The following is a 21671-nucleotide window of genomic DNA, read 5'->3' as shown; positions in this document are numbered from 1 at the left end:
TTACAATTTGGCAGCATTGTTAGGGGTGTATTCGGTCAGTTTAGTGAGAGTGGGGGGGGGGACACCAAAGACTGGGAGAAAACAGGTAGAAGAATGAGAATGATAGAGTAGGCATCCCCAAAGCGGTCAGTGGAGACAAGCCCCACCTGGCGAAGTATGGGGGAGGCAGAGATGGGAGGAGACAGAGACCTGTCTCCCCCCCCGGGATTTAAAGGGAACCGGGTTAGAGTACCCAGTTCAGATCACCAAATGCACGTAAGCAGCAAAGCCACAGTATGTCTTCGTCGGTGATGGCTGCCGTGTCCACGTAGTGTCAAATCTGGTAGGAAGGTCAAACTGTCCATCCCGCTCTGGAGGTGGGACATGTTAGCTAGCAGTGGGGAACCCACCAGGTGAAAGGGTGGGAGAGAGGCACATTTACTTCATTCATAATCTGCATTCTCACTCTATTTGCATTATACTTTTTTCTTATATATATATCCCCCCCCCCATTTTATATATATATATTTATTTATTTATTTTATTTTTTTTTTTTTACTCACTCATTCATCTTTTTCTCACACACCAGGGGGATGCAATGATGTGTAGTGTAAATTATAATACTAATTAAAACTATGGTTAGTGTGCACTTAACTGTAGCATTTATGGTTTGTGTTCTTTTTCTCACACACTTACACTTTCATTCATTCTTCTGGCTTTCATTTCATATATTCGACTCTTGCTTTCTGCACTGCACTCTCTGGGCACCTGAATTTTCTTCTTCACTGATATTCTTCAGTTGTAGTGCAGGCCAGGGGAGAATGCACTGATAGTGTTTGTGTTGTTAGTAAATGTTTGTTAGTATACATAAAGTAATGTAAGTTATTATTAACTTTGTATTCTTTTGGCCAATTACATTTTCTCTTCCATCATTCCCACTCTCTTTCCCTCATGCTAGGTCACCCTTTCTTTCACCAAAACTGCCATTTATTCCCTTTTAACATAATTCCTAGTTCATTCAGTGCCCAGCCTATTCATTCTGTCTTTCATTCTCATTCATTCATTCTTCTTTCATTCTACATTGCATCCCCTTGCTATTAGCTTACTGATATTTTTCAGCTAATCTGTTTCCCTGGCTGCCTGTACATCTTCCCCCCCCCACATGGTTACTTATTTGGTGTGGGGGCCCAAGGTTCCTACACATGGCAGGGTAGTCTTGGGAGGGGGTTGCCATGTCAGGTTTCTGTCAGGGCACAGAATACTGCTATCCTGACAGTTTTTAAGTCATCATCAGATTTAAGAGGTCAAAACCTGGGCATTTACTGTTTTTGGTTTTAGATGGTGCTATTTCTAAGTATTGTATAGTAAACAGAGGTTCAATATTGGAATTGTCATATTCAGTGTTTTCTTTTATAATGTCTAGCTGGGTGGGGGAATGATTCCCAGTTTCAGTCTGAATAATACTCTCTGGGATGTTATTTACAGAATCCACCCAACACAGGGTTCCATCTGGTTTGACAGCAGTTTCCAAGACATCTCCTCTTGGCAGCTTGTTGGTCACTATTCTGTAGAAAACTCACCAAGGTTTATTGTTTTGCAGTAGTTCCCACCAAGTGCCTCCAGCATTCCTTTTTCTTGTCTCTTATGAGGGCTGCATACTGATTCCTGAGAGTTCTATAAGAATCTCTCAGTGCATCCACCTCATTTTGTGGCCAAGATGTTCTGGCTCTGAAAATTTCTCCTTGCCTGGTGCACCCTTCTGAGTATAGTCAGTTCAGGGCACCACCAGGGGACTGCCTGCTTCCTCGGTTTTTTCCGTGGGATAGACAGGTTTGCTGTTTTTGTTAAAATGTTTGTCATAGTCAGTGCTTGTTCGTCCGGACTATAGCTGTCTGATCTAGACCCTGTTTTTGCAGCTCAGCTGTTGTATGTTCTGCAAAAATCTGCCAGTTTGCCTTTTTAAGGTTATACCTTTTGATATACAACAAGGCATGTTGGGTTATTTGTAACTGCCTGTTTAGTTTGAAGGTGATGGCTCTATGATCTGATGTGGTCCAGGCTGGCTGAACACACCAGTCTGTAATTTTATAGGCTATTGAATTGGTGGCAAGAGTGACATCAATGTCACTCTCCCACATGGTACTGCTAAAAGTTGGTAAGTCATTAGGTTGATTTATCACTTGAAAGGGTGACGTGGCTATAAAATCTGACAATACCATTGTGTTTGTGCCCACTGTCTTCTGTACGGCTATGCCATAAGGCTGACTGGAAGTTGACATCAGCACACACTATGATATTTGCTGTAGGTGAAGGTCTGCGATTGCTTGTAAATATTCTATTGTAGGATTTATATCTTTACCAGGTCTGGAATAAAGTGGGATAACATAGAACTATCCCACAGCACTAGTGATATGAGCACACACTGCCACTGGGAAGCAGAGATGACCCACCATTGTGACTGTAGGGTCAGTGTTTTTTTAACTACTATTGCTGTAGAGGGGACCCAATGTGTATTCTATGATTTTTTAGTTTCTTGGTTTTCTTTGAACTCGTGTGTATGGTTTTTGTAGTGCCAAGATGTCTATGTCATTTTCTTCTAATCTGAGCTTGATCTGATCTACAACAGCTCTCGCTCTTTGAGCATTCAATTGGACAAGATTTAGAGCCCTAGTCATGTTTATATTTTCAATCTGGCCCATAATTGGTCCTAGATTGTATAAGTTTTACCATTTTTTTTATAGCAGGGGCATTTGTCATCCCTGATGTTGTGTGCATAGTTAGTCAGCCATGCTGCCTTGCAGGTAGCACATTTTGGCTGCTGAGACTTATTTTTGCAACTTTTTTAATTGTGGCCACTGACTGCATGGTGACCACAGACAGGTTCTTTTTGACTGCAATTCCTGGCAGCATGACCATACCTATGACATTTAAAACATTTTTGTATGGGGAAATGTTCCCTGAATCTATGGCTGGTCCAGCATAGATTCTATGTTGTTCCTGTGGTGCCTTCCATATTTTAGGTGTAATTTCTGCTATTGGGAAGTAATAAGTAATAATAAGATCTATTACTAAATCTTAAATCTTCTTATTATATTAAATAATCCATTTCTTTTGCTTTTGGTTCCTCTTTTTAGAAGGAATTCAGCAGCAAATTCATCTATTGTAATTATGCTACTGAAGTTTTTATAATATATATCCATCTAATGTCTTTTTCTAATGTTGCCTCTGGTACATCAAAAATTAAGATGCGAGGATTTTTTTCTTTTGGCTTTTCTGTTTAAAGCCCAAGTTTTGTGATTTCGGGTATTGCCTCTGCCTTTTTTAAATCCTCTTTATTTGCTACTTCCAGTAGCACCCCGTTTTCTTTCACTTTTCTCATACTGTTAATATTTATGTCCTTTAAGTAAGGCTTTAGTTGTGTATTTACTGTTTCTTTGTCAGCCTCATTAGATTTGTGGGCTGAGTCAGGCACTGCTTTTAGTATGACAATGTTTGTCTCTTTATTTCTGGGTGTTTGCTTTGTCTTGTTAACCTCTTTTGGTTGCAGAGCCACTGTTTTATTTGCCCTTGCTACTTAGGCATAACTTAATGTATTGATCTCTTTATAATTATTTTTTTCTTCTGTCAGAGTTTCCACTTTGGTTTTTAAAACTCTGTTTTCTGTGTTCAACTCTATAACTCTCTGCTCCAAAACTGTCCAGGAGTTGACTATCTGTAATCTTGTTGCAGATGTTATTCTATTTGTTTGCTTGTGGAGGAAGTCTTCTAAGTAAAGTTTTAACTGTTTAATCTGTTTGATTGGGTCTGGAATCTGGTTAATAGTTTCAAACTTTATTTCCTCTTCTGTTTTGTTCTCTGTATTTTCATTACTATCTTTTTCTTTGTACTCTTATTTTCTATTTGATTTCTCCCTTTTTTTTGCCCTTTTCATACCAAGGGGGCCTGAGGGACATGATTCAGTGTCTTTGTTATTTATTTCCTCATTATTGGGTGGGGGGGGAGGTTCTTTCCCTTAAAACTCTGATATCTGAGATAGCCTCTATATTTAAGTCAGGGTTGTCTCCTGGTTTCTGCATTTTTTCGTCCATATTTAAGTCCTTTTCAGTCGTTCTGTCCATATTATATTGTTTCTTCCATTGGGAGAAATAATTTGATGTGTCTGTTCAAAATTAGACTTGTTATAACCCAAGTAATGGGATTTCCCAGTTTTGGCTGGAAAATCATCTTGAACAAAGGAAACTATCTTAAAAACTAAAAATATCTTAAATCTATTACTAGACCTAAGTTTCCTATCAACGATAGCCTTGATATAACTAATTTTCTATCTAATATAGTTAAGAATTTTGGGCCCTTGAGGCGTAGGCAAGTCAAGGGTTCTGACAGTAAGATTGCTATTGTTATAGCGATTGCACCATGCAGAAATACGCTCAAAAACACACAAAAATATATAAGAACTATCAAGAACAAAACCCTTACCTCAAATAAATTACTTCTCTTTATCTATGGTTACCTTAAGAATCAAAAGATCCATGTTAAGTGCTCGAACAAAATACACAATCCAGCTGAGTCATCCTACGATCACCGTCTGCTGTCTACATCAAGTGGAGCATTGTGCAGATGCAACTGTTCACCTCTGTGACCACAAAAAAAAAAGTGGAAGCATCTGGTATGATAGGAAACGATCTGATAAGTGGAGGTATGAATGAAGCGGGCAGATAGTTGTGGTGGCTCTGTGCGGGGCAGGTGGAATCCTCCAGACACAGAGATCCCAGAATGAAGGAGACGTGATCAGATCAGTCAATATCTTTACTGTAATTACCAGTCTTTTTTCATCAATGAGAAAGGGCAGCCTGGAGATTCCCAGGGCTTGGGCCATTTCGGTTGTATGAACATGGGGTGGTAACCTATGCTTGTAGGTTAGCCATTTGAGTGGCCAATATTCCACTGCCCAGATAGTTTGTTTGTTATTTGGTTTTTAGGAGCATTAGCAACTAAGGCCATATTGCTCCGGGATATGCGGTGGTCATTCCCTGACCTTTCCGCATCCTCCGTATTTGGTGGTGACGGGCTCGAACCCCGGTCTAGTCAAGAAGCGTGTGCTACGCACTGCTGCTCCTGCCCACCTGGCTACGGAGGCGCCTGCCCAGATAGGTTTTCTGATCGTAGGTGCTGCTGACACCCAGATTTCAGCTGCATAACGTAGTGGGGAGAGTGTAGAGTGTGTTTAGTGTCAAACGGCACCAGGGGTTTCCCCCATCTCCATGTAATATACTTTGTGGGTGTGAAACAGAACACTGTCAATGTCAGAGGTTTAAAGGTGTATGGATTTTTTACATGTGTTGTGTCGTGTACCGTGTTCCTCTGGTCATTTAGCCGCTAGGCCCCTACAGGAAGTATATAATGATCTTGACATATTTTGTTGCTGTGACCCTGTCTGAGATGTAATGCAGGTGCACCGTTTCAGTCCATTTCAGGTGCACCACACAACTGATGAGTTTGTCAATATGCTGGTTGAATCTCAGTTTTGTGTCAAAGACAAACCCCAAATCTAAATGATATGGAACAGGCGGGATGGAAACCCCACTGATGTTGGGTGAGATAGTTGTTGTTTCTTTCTTTCTTCAGGGAGTAGAGTATGCACTTAGACTTTGCTGGGTTTATGTTGAGGCCGAATTGTGTAAGGTAGCCTACCAGTGCGAGGAGCACACCAGATTTGTTAAACATGATAAACTAACTAATTAAGATTAGCTAACCAGATTTGTTAAAAATGATTTTCCCTTTAGAAAACTATCCTGTGTATCCTTCAGAATTCCATTTCTATCCAAATGATTCTGAATTTCACCCTTAATCACTGCCTCCATGATTTTCCCTACTACTAAAATTAGGCTGACCGGTCAGTAATTTCCCAGTACACTCTTAGAATGGCCCTTATGTATTGGAGATACATTGGCACTTTCCAATCCAACTGAATCACTCCTGAGTCCAGTGATGCGCTTATAATTAGCATCAGTGGTTCAATGAACTCACTTGTCGCCTCCCTTAAAATTACAGTATATATGCCATCAACCCCAGAAGCATTACTCGCCTGTAAGTGCGAAAGTTTTTTCATTAAATAATCATGTGAAATTTCAATATCATTAATTACATATTTTTCAACTTCATTCCCATAATTTCTCACTGACAGAGTTTTTCTTCTGTAAATATCAATGCTTCAATTATGTTATCTAAAACCATAATCGGTGCTATTGATTATGGTTTTAGTTATATTTCTTGAAGACAGACACCTATTGCTATTACATAACGAGATCATAAAGATTTTTAATATCATTAATTACTCCATTAATACTGACTTGAAAACCATGAATGGTTCTATCATTCATTTCTTGTTGTACCTTTATGTTGCTTCTGAGGCTTGAAGCTTTGTTTGTCTATCTTAATCATATCTTTTTGAGGGAAAAAAATTCATGTCATCTTCTACAAACAAATAGAAACAAACCTCTTCTGATGATTTATTCCTATCAATTTCATTGTGGGTGTACAGACATTTCTCTATCTTCTTGATTGTAGGTGGAGGGAGATTTTCAGAACTATAATGGGTAGGTTCAGTACTTATTTCCATAGAGTAATTTTTGTACAGAGTGATTTTTGAATATGGATGAGTTTGGTTCCTATCTAATTGATAACGGGTAATTTCAGTATACACGTTGGTTTGCTGACATTATTTGGGAAGATACTTCATTTAGCCTCTTGGCAGGAGACATTGTTATATTTTATATTTTAGAATAGATTTTCACTTTTTCATCAGTCTAGGTGACCTTTTCTACAATTTCGCATTCAACCTCAGATGCATTGCAATCTTGACAACTGTGATCTGTAGATCGACATTTTGCACAAATTAGAATTCCTTTGCAAACTGTTTGGGCATGTCCAAACTTTTGGTATCTATAATGCTGTAGAAAGTTTAGGATAAATATTATTAAATATTAAATTTAATGGAAATAGGATGCTGTGGTGAGTTAACATGCAGATTAGATTTTGTATAGGATATAAATATCTCGCTTAATTGAGATTCTCCTAACCTTGACCACTCCTTGTGAGTTAATTTAGTATTTCTTCTTCTGGCATATTAAGGAAGTACCAATTTGAAACTACTCCATTTGATTTCTGAATGGTGTGTGTAGGGGGGGGGGGGCTTAAAAACGGTAATATTCAGTAGCTGCACCAAGTGTTTTTCATTGGTAGTTTCAATGAGTACATTTCCTGATCTGAGTCTTTTCATAGTCTCTGTGGATCCAGAAATGTTTTAAAGTTCTTTTTGAATACTGGAAGGTGATGATAGTTTGACTTGGTGGAAGTTCACTTGCAGAATACATAATTAGGAAGGTTGGCACTGGTCATGATTTGATATAAACCTTCTGTTACTTAATTACTCCATTAATATTGGCATCATCTTTCCTCGTCATCTGGCAGCCCAGAGGGGCTAAGTTACTGCTATTCGTGGATTACTCCTTTTGGTCCTGGAGGGTTGTCTTTACGTATCAGGTTTCAGGTCTTGCCACATGAAGGCAGGAGAACTTCTGCTAAAATGATCAAAGGAGCAAAATAAAAGCAATACATTTCTAGAAATGGGGTGGCAGTATGCTGCAAGAGGGCAGTTGAATTGCAGCATACTGTCACTACTGCTTGACATTCAGGGTTATAGCTCAATAAAGCCCAAGTGAAAAGCAGATGATAGCAACAGGGAATTCTATCAGTTTGGGGGAAAAAAGTGAGATTTGGATAATTCAGTGAAAAGTTAATAGAAAAATTATATTCCAAAATGAAAGTAAATTAAAATATTCTGATATTTGCATGTTAGCTTCTATTTCACCATAATGAATTAACCTATAACAAAATAACATGCTTATATAAAATATTAAGTTATTAAATTTATAAAACAGAAATGTATAAAAATGTTAAGTTATAAAAAAAATATTTATATAAAAATACTGAACAGAAAACGGCACATTACTTCAAGAGCTCTAATATTAGCAGCATACTCAGATAACTGTCTGGTTTGGAGTCTGGTCACATTGTCAGATTGAATACCAGCTTTTTCACATTGTGCACGTAGTTCTTCCACTTCTCCCAGAAGTCCCTTAACTTTCTGGTGGAGCTGGGAATTTTCTCGCTGCACAGTACGTAATCTAAAACCTTCCTTTTCACCTTCAGCATTTTTCTGCTCCTGAAGGGTGTCTATTTTCTTTTGTAACTGTGAGGTCTACAAAAACATTACAAATTAACTTTATTAAAATGCACAATATCAGAAACAAATTTAAAATAAACAAGCTTCTAAAAAACAGCATGTCCATAAAAGATAATACCAATTAAAATAGCATGCTTTTTTGACCATATTCTATTATAAGTTAAAAGAAATGAGGTGTGCTTAAGGAAAAAACATTTTTAATTATAGGAGACTGATTTCACATATTAAGGGCAATAACTGACAATTGCTTCTGGATGCACTATGAATAAGAGCTTATATAATGAAAAGTTTATTTTCCTTTATTCAGTTATTTTAGCAGCTATAAAAGCTTCAGAGTTATGCAGATACCCATCATAGCAGCACACAGCATAATAGTTAACATGTAATTAACAAATAATTTGCCTCCAATGCCACACTGCTCCAATTTGTGCAGCAGTCTCCCATGTGCAACAGAACAGTATCAAAAGCCTTTTTAAGATCCAAATATATGATATCAAAGTTATTCCCTGCATCCAGTTCCTTTGTGACCACATCACAGTGTCCAATCAAATTGGTCAGACAAGACTTCCCCTTAACAAAACCATGCTGTGTCCGAACTATAACTGAAGTCTTGTCTAGATGATCCTGGTTAAAGAAGTACTGCAGGATCATCTAGTCTTGTCTAGATGATCCTGCAGTGCTTCTTTAACCAATGCCTCCATTAATTTCCCTGGAACAGAAGTTAAACTAACAGGTCTGTAATTACTTGTGTCGCCCTTTGATCCTCCTTTGTGAATTTGGGTCACATTTCCACATCTCCAATCCATGGGTACCTCCCCTGAGTCCAAGGAAGCTCTCATAATTATGGCTAAGGGTTTCCTTACTTCCTTTGCTGCCTCCTTTAATATAATTGGATAGATCCCATCCACCCTGGGTGCCTTTTTTATGTTTATCTTCAACAATTTCTCCTCCACTTTACTCTCAGTTATTACAAAATCATCTAGCTCACTGCCAGAGTTTAATTCACCACTGGTATTCTCCTCCCTGGGTATCCCCTCATGTGTGAATGTAGATGCAAAATACTCATTTAGTTTGTTAGCTACCAGAGCAGGATCATCAACAGTTGAACCATTGATATCCAGTGGACCAATCTGATTCACCCCCTTCCTTCTAGATTTAACCTAAATAAAGAACTCTTTGCTGTTTTTCTTTGCATCCTTTGCCAAAGATTTCTCATAATCTGCCTTTGCCTGCCTAATCTCCTTTGTGACTTGGTTAAAGACCAACTTATATTTATCACAAGCTTCCACGTCACCCATTAATTTATATGTATCCCATGCATTTTTCTTCTATGCCACATGTTTCATTAGTTCATCTGACATCCATTTAGGCCTAAACCCTGAACAATATTTCTTAGTTGGTATGTAAAGCCTAGTAACTTCCAAGATCAATTCTTTGAATGCCTCCCATTTTGAATTTGCTGTTGGTAACATCATCATTAGTTGATTCCACCAATTAGAATTTAAATACTGTCTCCGACCACCGTAGTCGCCTTTACGAAAGCAAAAACTCTTCCCTTTACCCCTGATGGTAGTTACCTCTTTGAGTAAATCTACTTCAGCACACTGTCATCACTGCCACCTAGTGGTTCCTTTATATGCAGATTCTTAATGCGTGAAGAATTGCTACTGATAATCAGATCAAGAATATTACTCCCTCTAGTTGCCTCCTGAACATGCTGATGTAAAAAACAATCATCCAATAAATCCACAAAAGCTTTGCTAGTGAGTGAGTGACCAACCCACAAATTCCAGTCAATATCCGGGAAATTAAAATCTCCCATTATAAGACTCTCTGATTTACTGGCCCACTCTATTTCCCTGTACAGTTATTTTATTATACTCATCAGAGTCATTAGGCCTATAACACACTTCTACTCTCAATTTTGATCATCCAGTGCTTATGTCACACCAAACTGACTCGACACTGCACTGTCCAGCGATGTCGAACGGCTACACTTCCTTGGATTGTGTGTGTGTTTCTTAACTTTTGGAAGCATAACCCCCGCCTCCCTTCTTATCCTGTCTATCCTTCCTGTACACATTGTACTCCCAAATTCCAGTTCTGTTTTCCTTATATCTGTGTGACACCATGTCTCTGATAACCCAACATCTGCCTTTGATGTTTTGACCAACACCTCAAATTCATTTATCAAACTCCTAGCATTAGTGTATACGCAAGTATACATGCACCTGTTCCTATTCTTAGCTACCCTAACACAACCCATGTGTTTACTTATACCGCAATGACTCCCAGCAGTCTCTGAAATAAAATACCCTGCATCTTGTTTTTCAGGCTGCTGCTCATTCCAATAGAAGCAGTGCAAGAATCACTTTCACCTCTGCCAGCAGCTACTGTTAATCTATTAGTCCACATATCCCCCCCCCCAAGCTAGCAGTTTTCCAATCCACCTAACACTGCCTCAATAGCATCAGCAAATATTCTTGTACCCTTTCTATTTAAGTGTATCCCATCCCTGTAGAAGCAGTCTCTCCTGTTAACAAGCACAGACCAGGCTGAAAAAAATTCTATCCCTTGAGCCTTGCACAATCTTTCCAGGACCGAATTGATCGACAAGGCTCTCTCATCATATCGTGTCTGGGCAGAATTGCAGACACTTTCAAATTCAACCTTAATTCACAGCACTACATTAGAAACAAGGGTTACTGGGTTACCCAGTATATCAAAGACACTCAAATACTGGATACACTGTTGAAAAAACTGTTGATGGCATTGAAGTAACGATTGACAATAGGTTGTTCCTTATAATCCATTCCTTCTTAAGTATTTCAAAGCTCACATTAATGTTGAAATCTGTGCAAACATTCATAGCATGAAGTATTTACATAAATACATTTATAAAGGACACACCTGTGCGAATTGTTCTGAAAAATTACAATATTGTTCATCACAATGAGATACCAACTCACATTAATATGAGGTACGTTGGCTCTGCAGAAGCAGCATACAGAATATTTGCTTACAAAATGCACAATCAATCTCATCAAGTTGTGCAACTACCTGTACACCTACAGCATAATATGTATTTCACTGAAGATGATGCAGCTGACACTACTCAGATCAGAGTACAAGAACACCACACTTACTGCTTGGTTTCGTTTACATGAGAATCCACAAACTGCAAGTCCCTACATTTATCCTGACACACTTGTACACTATGTTTGGATTAATAATATATGGCAGAAAAGAAAGTCTGGCTTTGGAAAGGTTATTGGTAGAATTTTTGGTGTGTCTCCTTCAAATACTGAGAGGTACTACCTTTGACTTTTATTACTCCACGTTGTAGGTACTATTAGTTTCAAAAATGTAAGAAGTTACAGTGGTGTAGAATATCCTTCATTCAAAGTGGGCACCTCCGTAGCCAGGTGGGAAGGAGCAGTAGTGCGTAGCACACACTTCTTGATTAGACTGGGGTTCGAGCCCGTCACCACCAAATACGGAGGATGCGGAAATGACCACCGCATATTCCCGGAGCAATATGGCCTTAGTTGCTAATGCTCCTAAAAATCAAATAACAACAACAACAACCTTCATTCAAAGAAGCCACCCAAACTCGCAACTTACTGATTGATGATTAAATGCCTTAGACTGTTTGCTTTTATCATAGTCTACCATCAACCTATTAATACACCAACGTTATGGAACTGCTATAAACAATATCTCTGTGAAGACTACTTACAGACACAAGAAGTTCACACAGCACATGATTTATGTTTGGGTGAAATCAATAAAATATTAATTGCCCATGGCTTGAGTCTTTCTACCATTGGTTTATCTGCTCTTCAGAACAGTTCTGACTCTTCACACCATCAAAACTTTACCTTCAGTTCAGCTAACTATTTGCAATTCTATGAAACCATGATAAGGACTGCTAACAAAAACCAGTTAAATATTATCAGGGAGATAATAACAGTAGTACAATGCAATGATACGTCAGTTAATAATGCTTTTTTTATAGATGGTCCTGGTGGCACAGGCAAGATCTATGTTTATCAGTGTATAATAAACCTTTGCCTTGGAAATAACATTCCTGTTATTCCAATTGCTTGGACTGGCATAGCTGCAATGTTGCTCCCTGGGGGACATACAGTTACAGCAGGTTCAAATTACCTGTGAATTTAAAAGAATCATGTTTTCTCTCTCAAAATAAATAGTCCAGCAGCTGAACTCATGAAGTCTGCTCAACTAATACTATGGGATGAGGTGCCAATGGCTTCCTGCGATGTTCTCATAGTTGTTAACCACTTAACTTATTACAAGATATCATGAATAACAATGATTTGCTTTTCGGTGGCAAAGTTGTTATTTAGGGAGGAGATTTCTGCCAAGTGCTTCTAATTGTTCTTCATGGTTCATGGCACTCAATAGTCAGAAATTGTTAAAATATTCTCATTTGTGGAATTTTTTCAAAATTCACCATTTACAGCGTAAAACATGAGGGCTAATCAAGATGAAATAGAATTTGCTAATTTCCTGCTTGCAATCAGAAATGGAACGTATCCCACAGTGCCTGGAACTTTGGACGAAATTGAATTAGATCCTAATCTAATAGTTCATGATAGTTGGGGAAATGGGGGAAACCCCCGGTGCCATCAGACAACAAACACACAGTTCATGACAGTTGGATTCCTTTTGTTTTGTTTTTGGCCCCAACCTTACTGATGTAAATGCTATTTTGTCGCGTGCTATTATTGCTCCAAAAAATGACAAGTGTGAAAGAATCAATTTAGAAATTTTACATATGATGCCTGGTGAATCATTACAATATAAGAGTGTTAACACAATTATATCTGAAGATCCTGAAGAACTTTTTGTGATATCCAACCAAATTCCTTGACAGCCTCAGTTTAAGTGGTTTACCACCCACATTTTAGAGTTGAAGGTAGGAGCAGTTGTTATTTTACTGCGGAATATGGCAATTGAGTGGATTTTCCCAAGGATCAGTTTTTGGGCCACTGTTGTTTCTGATTTTCATAAACAACATTGACGATGGGATAAAGGGCATAATGTCAACATTTGCAGATGATGTAAAGACTGGGAGAGTCGTTAATGATCAGTGCCAAGCAATGTTCTTTCAAGGTAACTTGAACAGACTTCAAGAATGGTTTTAAAGGTGGTAGCTATGTTTTTAAGGCAGCAAAATGCAAGGACTTACACTTGGGAAAGAGTAACTACAAAATAAATTATACACTTGGGGTTGAACTAAAAACAGTAGAGGAAGCAAGGGATCTGGGAGGTAAGAAACATGCAGATCTGAAGTTTTCTAAGCAGTGTAAACAGAAAGCAAGGAAAGATCATGGTGTCCTATCAATGATTTATCGAACATTATCCTATAGAGATAGAGAGTTGACAATTCCTCTGTGTAAGGCAATTGAAAGACCACATTTGGAATACTGTGTCCAAGTATGGAGACTTCATCTGAAAAAGATATTGAGCTTCTTGAAAGGATCCAAAAATGAGCAATGCACATGGCGAGATCAGCAAAAGGGCGATTATAAGAGGCAAAACTCCTATTATATTGGCTACAGGGCTTGGCAACCAGGCATCTTACAGGAGATCTGATTGAGGTTTATAAGGCTCTGCAAGGGGTTAGTAAAATTAATGAAGGCTGATTTTTCACTGCTATAAAGAATTCCAGAACTAGAGGCCATAAATTCAAATTACATGGTAAGAGGTTTAGACTTGATTGTAGAAAGTTTTCTTTTAGCCAGATTGGCAGAAACATTTGGCATCACCAAATGTTTCTGCCAATTAAGTAAAAGAATTTTATGCTTATTAATTGTAATAAAAAAATTTTAAATGATTTTAAATTTATAAAATAAGTTTAATTTATTTTAATTTAGAAAAATTTAGACAAATTAATTAATAAGCTAACAAATTAATAAATATTTTCCCATACACACCAAACAATCAGAAATAAAGCCAAACGCAAACTATATGCATTTGGCTTTATTTCTGATTTTTCAAGTCAGCTGATATTTTTTTTTACATTTTTCCCCCCACATCGGGAGGCACGCCACTAAAAAGAGCTGTGTGGAGCACAAGTGGCAAGGGTGCCATGGGTTGGCCACCCCTTGGTCTAACTTTTGCTTTTTTCAAAGTATGCATCATCTTCAGGGCCATCAAAGGCACTGCTCATTCATTCCCCATTTCTTGAAAGGCACAGCAAGTGTCTTGTGTTTCACTAACTCCCACTAATTTTTCATCTGTTTTTACACCAAAGAAATGGATGGTGGCAAACAGTGATTTGGTGCTTCTACTCATTTGGTCCACTCATCACACATGAACACTTTTAAAGAGTTTGTAAACAGATGACTGCACTTGGACAGCCTCCTTGAATTACAGCTAACTCTGTGTTTAACTCGGAAAATCTTCCATTTTGTTGTCTCTACATGTGCAATCTGATATGGTCATAATAAAAGTGGCAGCATTTTTGGGAAGATCACCCAAACATTTTGACCATATCTCTAGTAATAGCTAAACAAGACATCACTACATGTACCTAGTATATCTTTGGCCTACAAGGCACAGGGGAATTTTAGGCGACATTTTCTACATAAAAAAAGTGCATCTTATGGTCTGGAAAATACAGTATATATAATGATATGTAAAAATTATGTGATGTATAAAAATTGTGTTATTGCTTTTCAGACAGCACCTTCTAAACTGTTCTTTATATGAATAATGATGAGTGCCCCTCACCTGCTCATGGAGCAGTTAAATGGCACATGTGATTTCCTAAGTTTTGTTTCTGGAAAAACAGTTTTATCCAGAATTCATGTTAAATTACCATTTCCATGGCATTTCAAGTTTCCCTCAGAACTCTTTACAAGTGGAAAACATACATATTGGAAATGATATCAATATGTGGACTTACTGTGAATAATTAAGATAAACAGAAATGCTTCCTTACTGCAAGTATTATTTATAAATATAACTGTACTGGTTATGACTTCAGCATTTCAAAGGTACTTCAATAATCTGAAGAAGTCTGAATTGGGAAAACATAGAAATGCCCAAGGTAAATATACCATTGACTTGAGTAATATTTCTTAAAACAAAAAACAAAAAAAAAAAAAAAAAAAGGGGGGGGTGGACGAAGGGGTATGCCAGCAGAATGATGATATCCATCATCACATTCATTCCACATAATAGATGATACAGGAAATTTAATTTAAAGCATTAGCTCATCCTTCACTCATTAGACTTAGTGTAAAATTATTTTTACCTTTTCTAGCTGCTGAAAGCAGCATTGAGGAAAAAATCGGTTCCTATTACATAAATAAGTCAAGACAATGATGCAAAATTGGTTTTCACTGACGACAAGAACTCTTCTTGATTGAAACATATTTATTGCATAATTAAATGTTGCTTATTGCATAATTAAAACAGTTTTTATATGATTTTTGCAGTTTTTCATTTGAATTACCCTCATATAACTCATTAAAACACACTATAATCACATAGATACAGTATTACTAGTAATATTGTATATATTAATATTAGTAAGTATAGTTACAATATACAATGGAATGGAATCCACTACTACTCTAATTAACTACCAAAAAAGTGGATTGTCATCTAAAAACATTACAGAATCAAGTAATTAATTTACATAAATTTATAAATGTAATAAAACCTTGTAATAAAACTAGTAATAAAACCTTGTTTTGCATTTTCAAGAGTGTTTGTGGCAAGAGTGTTTTAACAAGTCATATTTATTACTATAACTAACAGAAAATCATGCAATATCTAAATGCGCAATTATAAATACAAAAACTATTTATGAACATAAATATCTTTAATTTTATATATAAATTTCCACAATAATAAAAAATAAAAAAAAATTGCTAATTTCTCCTTGTTTTTACTTTAAGCTTAATATAACTGCATTTAAATAAAATGGAATAAGTTATATTTTATAATGATAGAATATAAACTTTTAAAAACTATACCTCAGCATCATATTTAAGCTTCATTTCATCTACCACACGCTTGTGCTCTGTTTCTGTGTACTGCTGCTGACACTTAATAACAGTGTGTTCATAATGAAGATGATTATATAATTCACGATAGTGGTCAACTTCAGATTCTAAATGTTCACAAAATTCCTTATACTCTTTTTCTACTTCTTCTAACACCCTCTGTTTCATTACTTGTGGATTATGAGATGCTACCTGTGGAAAAATAATTCACAATTTAAGGAATCTTAAAAATATCAGATTATCTTTGTGAAATAATTCCAATTAGGTAAAAAAAAAAAAAAGAGAGAAAACAGTCAAGACTAAAATAAAAATAAACTCCAAAACTCAAAAACTCCAAGGCACATAAAACAGGACAATATTATAAAACTAAATTGTAATGTGACACCGATATCAAAACTAACTGTCAGTAATTCACTCTTTAGCATTTAGTAGAGGCATACGATGCAAGAAAGCAAGCTTATGCAGATTTACCCAAAAAAAAAAAAAATCTCCCATTTCACCTCTCCATTTGTTCCAAATGCCTATCCAGCTCAGCCTTAAATTTATTTAGGCTATCAACTTCTACAACAAAAGATGGAAGTCTGTTCCACCAATCAACTACCCGCTGGCTAAAGGCAAATTTCCATACATCTATTGTACAACTGTCTTTCCTCTATTTGAATCTGTGCCCCCTCAGGTTCTTAATCTGAGCAAACAGAAGAATCCCATCAGCATTCAGCTTACTCAAGCCATTCAAGGCCTTATACACCTCAATCAGATCACCTCGCAGGTGCTGCAATTTGCATAACTTAAGCCTTTCTTGGTAAGAGCACCCCTTTGTTCCCCTCACCAATCTTGTTGCCCTTCTTTGCACTCAATTCTAGCAACTCTACATCCATACTAAAATGAGGCCTCCAGACCTGTACATAGTACTGTAGTTGTGGCCAGCCTGACCATTGCCTTGTATAATGGGATAATCGCCTTCCTATCCCTGCTAGCAAAATTCCTATATATCATTGACAAGACTAAGACTTGCCCTGGAAGCCTGTCTGCACTGCTCAGCAAACTTCATATTGAACCGCACAATTATCCCCCTCAGGTCCTTTTCGCTTTCCACTTCCCTGAGTGTAGTACCACACAGTTGGTACATTTCTCTTCGTTTATTGCTACCCACATGCAGTACTTTGCATCTGTCGATGTTAAACTTGTTGCCACTTCTCAGCCCATTTGCCCAACTTATCTAGATCCAGTTGGAGTAGCATACTGTCTTTACTGTCGTTAACAACCCTGCCAACCTTTGTATCATCTGCAAACCTGGACATTAAACCTGATATACCTTCATCAATATCATTGATAAATATAGAAAACAACAATAGGCTCAACACCGAATCCGGAGAAACTCCACTAATAACATTTGAAGGAAAGCAGTGTCCATTGATTACCACTCTCTGTTGTCTCCCACTCAACCATCCCTTTATCCATTGTAGCAATTTACCCTTAATGCCATATCTCTCCAATTTGTACAGCAGTCTTTCATGTGCAACAGTATCAAAAGCTTTCCTGAAATTCAAGTATATGATATCAAAATTATTTTTGGCATTCAGTTCCTTTGTGACCACATCATGGTATCCAATCAAATTGGTTGGACAAACTTTTTTCCCTTTAACAAACCCATGCTCTGTCTTAACTATTACTATAGTCTTGTCTAAATGACCCTGTAATGCTTCTTTAACCAGTGATTCCATTACTTTCCCTGAAACACAAGTTAAACTAACAGGTTTATAGTTTACAATTCACAAAGAGGGTCCTTTTGAACCCTCTTTGTGAATTGGTGATACATTTGCACACCTCCAGTCCATGGGGAACTCCCCTGAGTCCAAGGAAGCTCTCATAATTATGGCTAAGGGTTTGCTTACTTCCTTTGCTGCCTCCTTTAATATAACTGGATAGATTCCATCCACCCCAAGTGCCTTTTTTATGTTTTAACTTCAACAATTTCGCTTCCACTTTGTTCTCAGTTATTACAGAATCACTTAGTTCCCTGTTAGAGTTTGATAAACTTCTGGCACTCTCCTCATTGAATAACTCCTTATGTGTGAATGTAGATGCAAAATACTCGTTCAGTTTATCAGCAACCTGAGCATGATCATCAATAGTCACCCCATTTATGTTAAGTGGTCCAATCTGATTCATCCCTTTCCTTCTAGAGTTTACATAAGTAAATAACTTTTTGCTGTTTTTCTTCGCATCCTTTGCCAAGGATTTCTCGTAATCTGCCTAACCTCCTTTGTGACTTGATTACAGACTAGTTTATATCTGCTATAGGCTGACCTGATACTTTATATGCATCCCATACATTTTTCTTTTCTGCCACGAGCCTCATTAGTTCGTCTGACATCCAATTAGGCCTAAACCTTGAACAGTATTTCTTAGTTGGAATGAAAAACCTAGTAGCTCCAAAATTAAGTTCCTGAAGGCTTCCCATTTAGAATTCAACATTTGTAACATCATCAGTTGATCCCACTGTACAGAATTTAAAAACTGTCTGAAACCCCTGTAGTCACCTTTATGAAAGCAATTTATGATAGCCCTTCCCTTTAGCCTTGATGGTAGTTACACCTTTAAATAATTTCCACATCAGTACATTGTGATCACTGTCACCTAGTGGTTCCTTTATCTACAAATTCTTAATGCATGAATAATCACTGCTAATAATCAGATACTCCCTCTGGTTGCCTCTTGAACACGTTGCTGTAGAAAACATGTCATCCAATAAATCCACAAAAGTCTTTCTAGTGTGCGAGTGACCAACCCATAAGTTCCAGTCGATATCTGGAAATTTAAAATCCCCCATTATAAGACATTCTGATTTACTAGCCCACTCTATTTCTCTGCACAATTGCTCATTATACTAATCAGATTCATTAGGCCTATAACACACACCTACTCTCATTTTTCCTTTCCCAGTGCTTATGTCACACCAAACGGACTCAACATTGCATTATCCACCAACATCAATTGGATGCACTTCCTTAAATTTTATGTGTTTCTTAACTAACAGCATAACCCCTCCTCCATTCCTGTCTTGTCTATCCTTTCTGTACACATAGGTACTCTTAGATACAGTCACTGGATTATTTCTCATTCCTACAGTCTTATACAACTATGGAAATGTAGACAATCATGTATAAGTAATACTTAGAGACTACAGTATATGAATTCACATTTTAATGTGAGCAGAAACTGAAATGCTCATAAAAAATCACTATACAGAATGTTAAAACAAGGATAACATAGGCTGAATTGATATTGATGTACAAAAATTTCCTAATGTTAAACAGCCAGTGAAAATAAATGATTACATAATGAGTTCATATATAAACACTTTGATATATGAGAGGTGATCATTTAATTTGCAGACTGGTGCAAGATTTTATGTTTATTGCGCAAACTGTTCATAACTGCCCGCAGTGGCAGTTATGGAAGTAGCAATCAGGGAGAGGCACTCTCCCTGATCACTACTGAGCACACTCTGTGTGCACATGCCAGTACTTGTCGAGCTAGTGTTACGCGAAGAGAGTTTTTTTGCCATGTTTGTTTTTTAGTTTTTAGGAGCATTAGCAACTAAGGCCATATTGCTTCGGGGATATGCGGTGGTCATTCCCTGACCTTTCCGCATCCTCCATATTTGGTGGTCACGGGCTCGAACCCCGGTCTAATCAAGAAGCGTGTGGTACGCACTGCCGCTCCTGCCCACCTAGCTACGGAGGCGACTTTTTTTTTTTTTTTTTTTGCCATGTGTCGCTGACAATCATTTTGAAGCAAGTATGTGTATTGGACATACATATTGAACAGCGATAGGTGATTCATTATTGGGTCAGATGGGGCTTAAATGCATCAGAAACAGTTAAAGAGATGAATGAAGCATGTGGTAATGAGTGTCTTTGTAGGACAGCCATATTCCGGTGTCATTTGCCCAGCTTGAATTTATGGCCACCTGGACTCTCGTCCACATGCCACTTTTACATGTCGTGTGTATTTTTCAACCTTATTGGTCAATTATCACAACAATAACAAGTTGACTTTAACAACATAAAAAAACATAATAAATGACCTTTGGTTTCACTGCAGGGACAGCGTCCCCACCCACACCACGAGTTGCCATCCCCAGAAGGAGGTAGGTCGCCCCATTTAGGAAACATCTGACAACTCGTCGGAAAAATAACAATACACAATAATTAGCAACTCTCTTATGATTACTTATCACAAGGTATTTCATTAACAATGTTATTACTATCGTAATCACTTAACTAATTCTTGACATTATGTGTAATACAGTTAGATGAACGGACACGAGTGGCAACCCATTGGCACATGATACAAACAACTTAGTCTGCAGCAGGACATCCGCAGCCATTCGTGGACGAGATACAAATGCACAACTTAATATCTGATTGTTCCTATTCAATACAGAAGACACCCCCTACCACACAACCCAGCAGATGTGACTATTCACCATAAGTTAAAGAGATGAATGGTAGGATGGCCATATTCCAGTGGTACTGAAATTTTCAGTGTAAAGCGGTTTCTCCATCAAGACAATGCCAGACCCCATATGGCTAAAGGCGCCTCTGTAGCCAGGTGGGCAGGAGCAGCAGTGCATAGCACATGCTTCTTGATTAGACCGGGGTTCGAGCCCGTGACCACCAAATACGGGGGGTGCGGAAAGGTCAGGGAATGACCACCGCATATCCCAGGAGCAATATGGCCTTAGTTGCTAATGCTCCTAAAAACCAAATAACAAACAAACAAACATATGGCTAATATTGCACAGGCAGTGATCACTGCCATACGTGCTTAGGTTCTACCACATCCCCTTTATTCACTGAACATAGCCCCATGGAATGTGATTTCTTCCTGTTTCTACATCTGAACAAAGCTCTGAAAGGCAACCATTTCGCGTCTGATAACTATGCTCACAGAGCCTCAATGGAAGCACTTTGCAGTCTTTCGAAAACTGGCTTGCAAGAAGCATTTAATGCGTGGGTACGATGATGGTAAAGTTCAAGGGAAAGTATTTCGAGAAGGAGAAATCCAGAAGATTTAGATGATGACAATTAACATAAGATCTTGAGGCAGTCCACAAATTAAATGATCATCCCTTGTACTATATCTCAGAAAGTCTACTAAACATGAACCAAAAAGGGTTCAAAACATTGGCTACACAGAAAGGGGATACATTACAGAAGCTTTTAAAATGTCTGCCATGCACACATACATGAACAGCAAAATTTCTCAACAGATATATTGCAGTGCATATTATCTGTAATTTCAAGTTTCTTGTTGTAACATCACCCACTAATCTTGCAATGCATGTGGTTGAGTGTACACTTCATCTTTTCAGGTGTCTCCGTGAAAAAAAA

General features: G+C 37.7%; 1 protein-coding gene across 3 annotated transcripts in view; it reads right to left on the bottom strand.

The window, feature by feature from the left end:
* LOC150086818 (centrosomal protein of 83 kDa-like) overlaps positions 1-21671 on the bottom strand; it is a 173621-nt gene that overhangs the window by 124961 nt on the left and 26989 nt on the right. For all 3 annotated transcript variants that reach the window (XM_090371589.1, XM_090371588.1, XM_090371590.1), the window contains 2 exons: positions 16240-16461; positions 7991-8239 (listed from right to left, as the gene is read on the bottom strand). In XM_090371589.1, the coding sequence (XP_090227715.1) occupies positions 7991-8239; positions 16240-16461 (471 nt within the window). The remainder of the gene's footprint in view (positions 1-7990; positions 8240-16239; positions 16462-21671) is intronic.

Source organism: Mastigoproctus giganteus, chromosome 4, assembly GCF_048544385.1.
Source record: "Mastigoproctus giganteus isolate SK-2022 chromosome 4, ASM4854438v1, whole genome shotgun sequence".
In the NCBI taxonomy this organism is placed as follows: domain Eukaryota; kingdom Metazoa; phylum Arthropoda; class Arachnida; order Uropygi; family Thelyphonidae; genus Mastigoproctus; species Mastigoproctus giganteus.
This window is presented reverse-complemented; position numbering and strand designations above follow the sequence as displayed.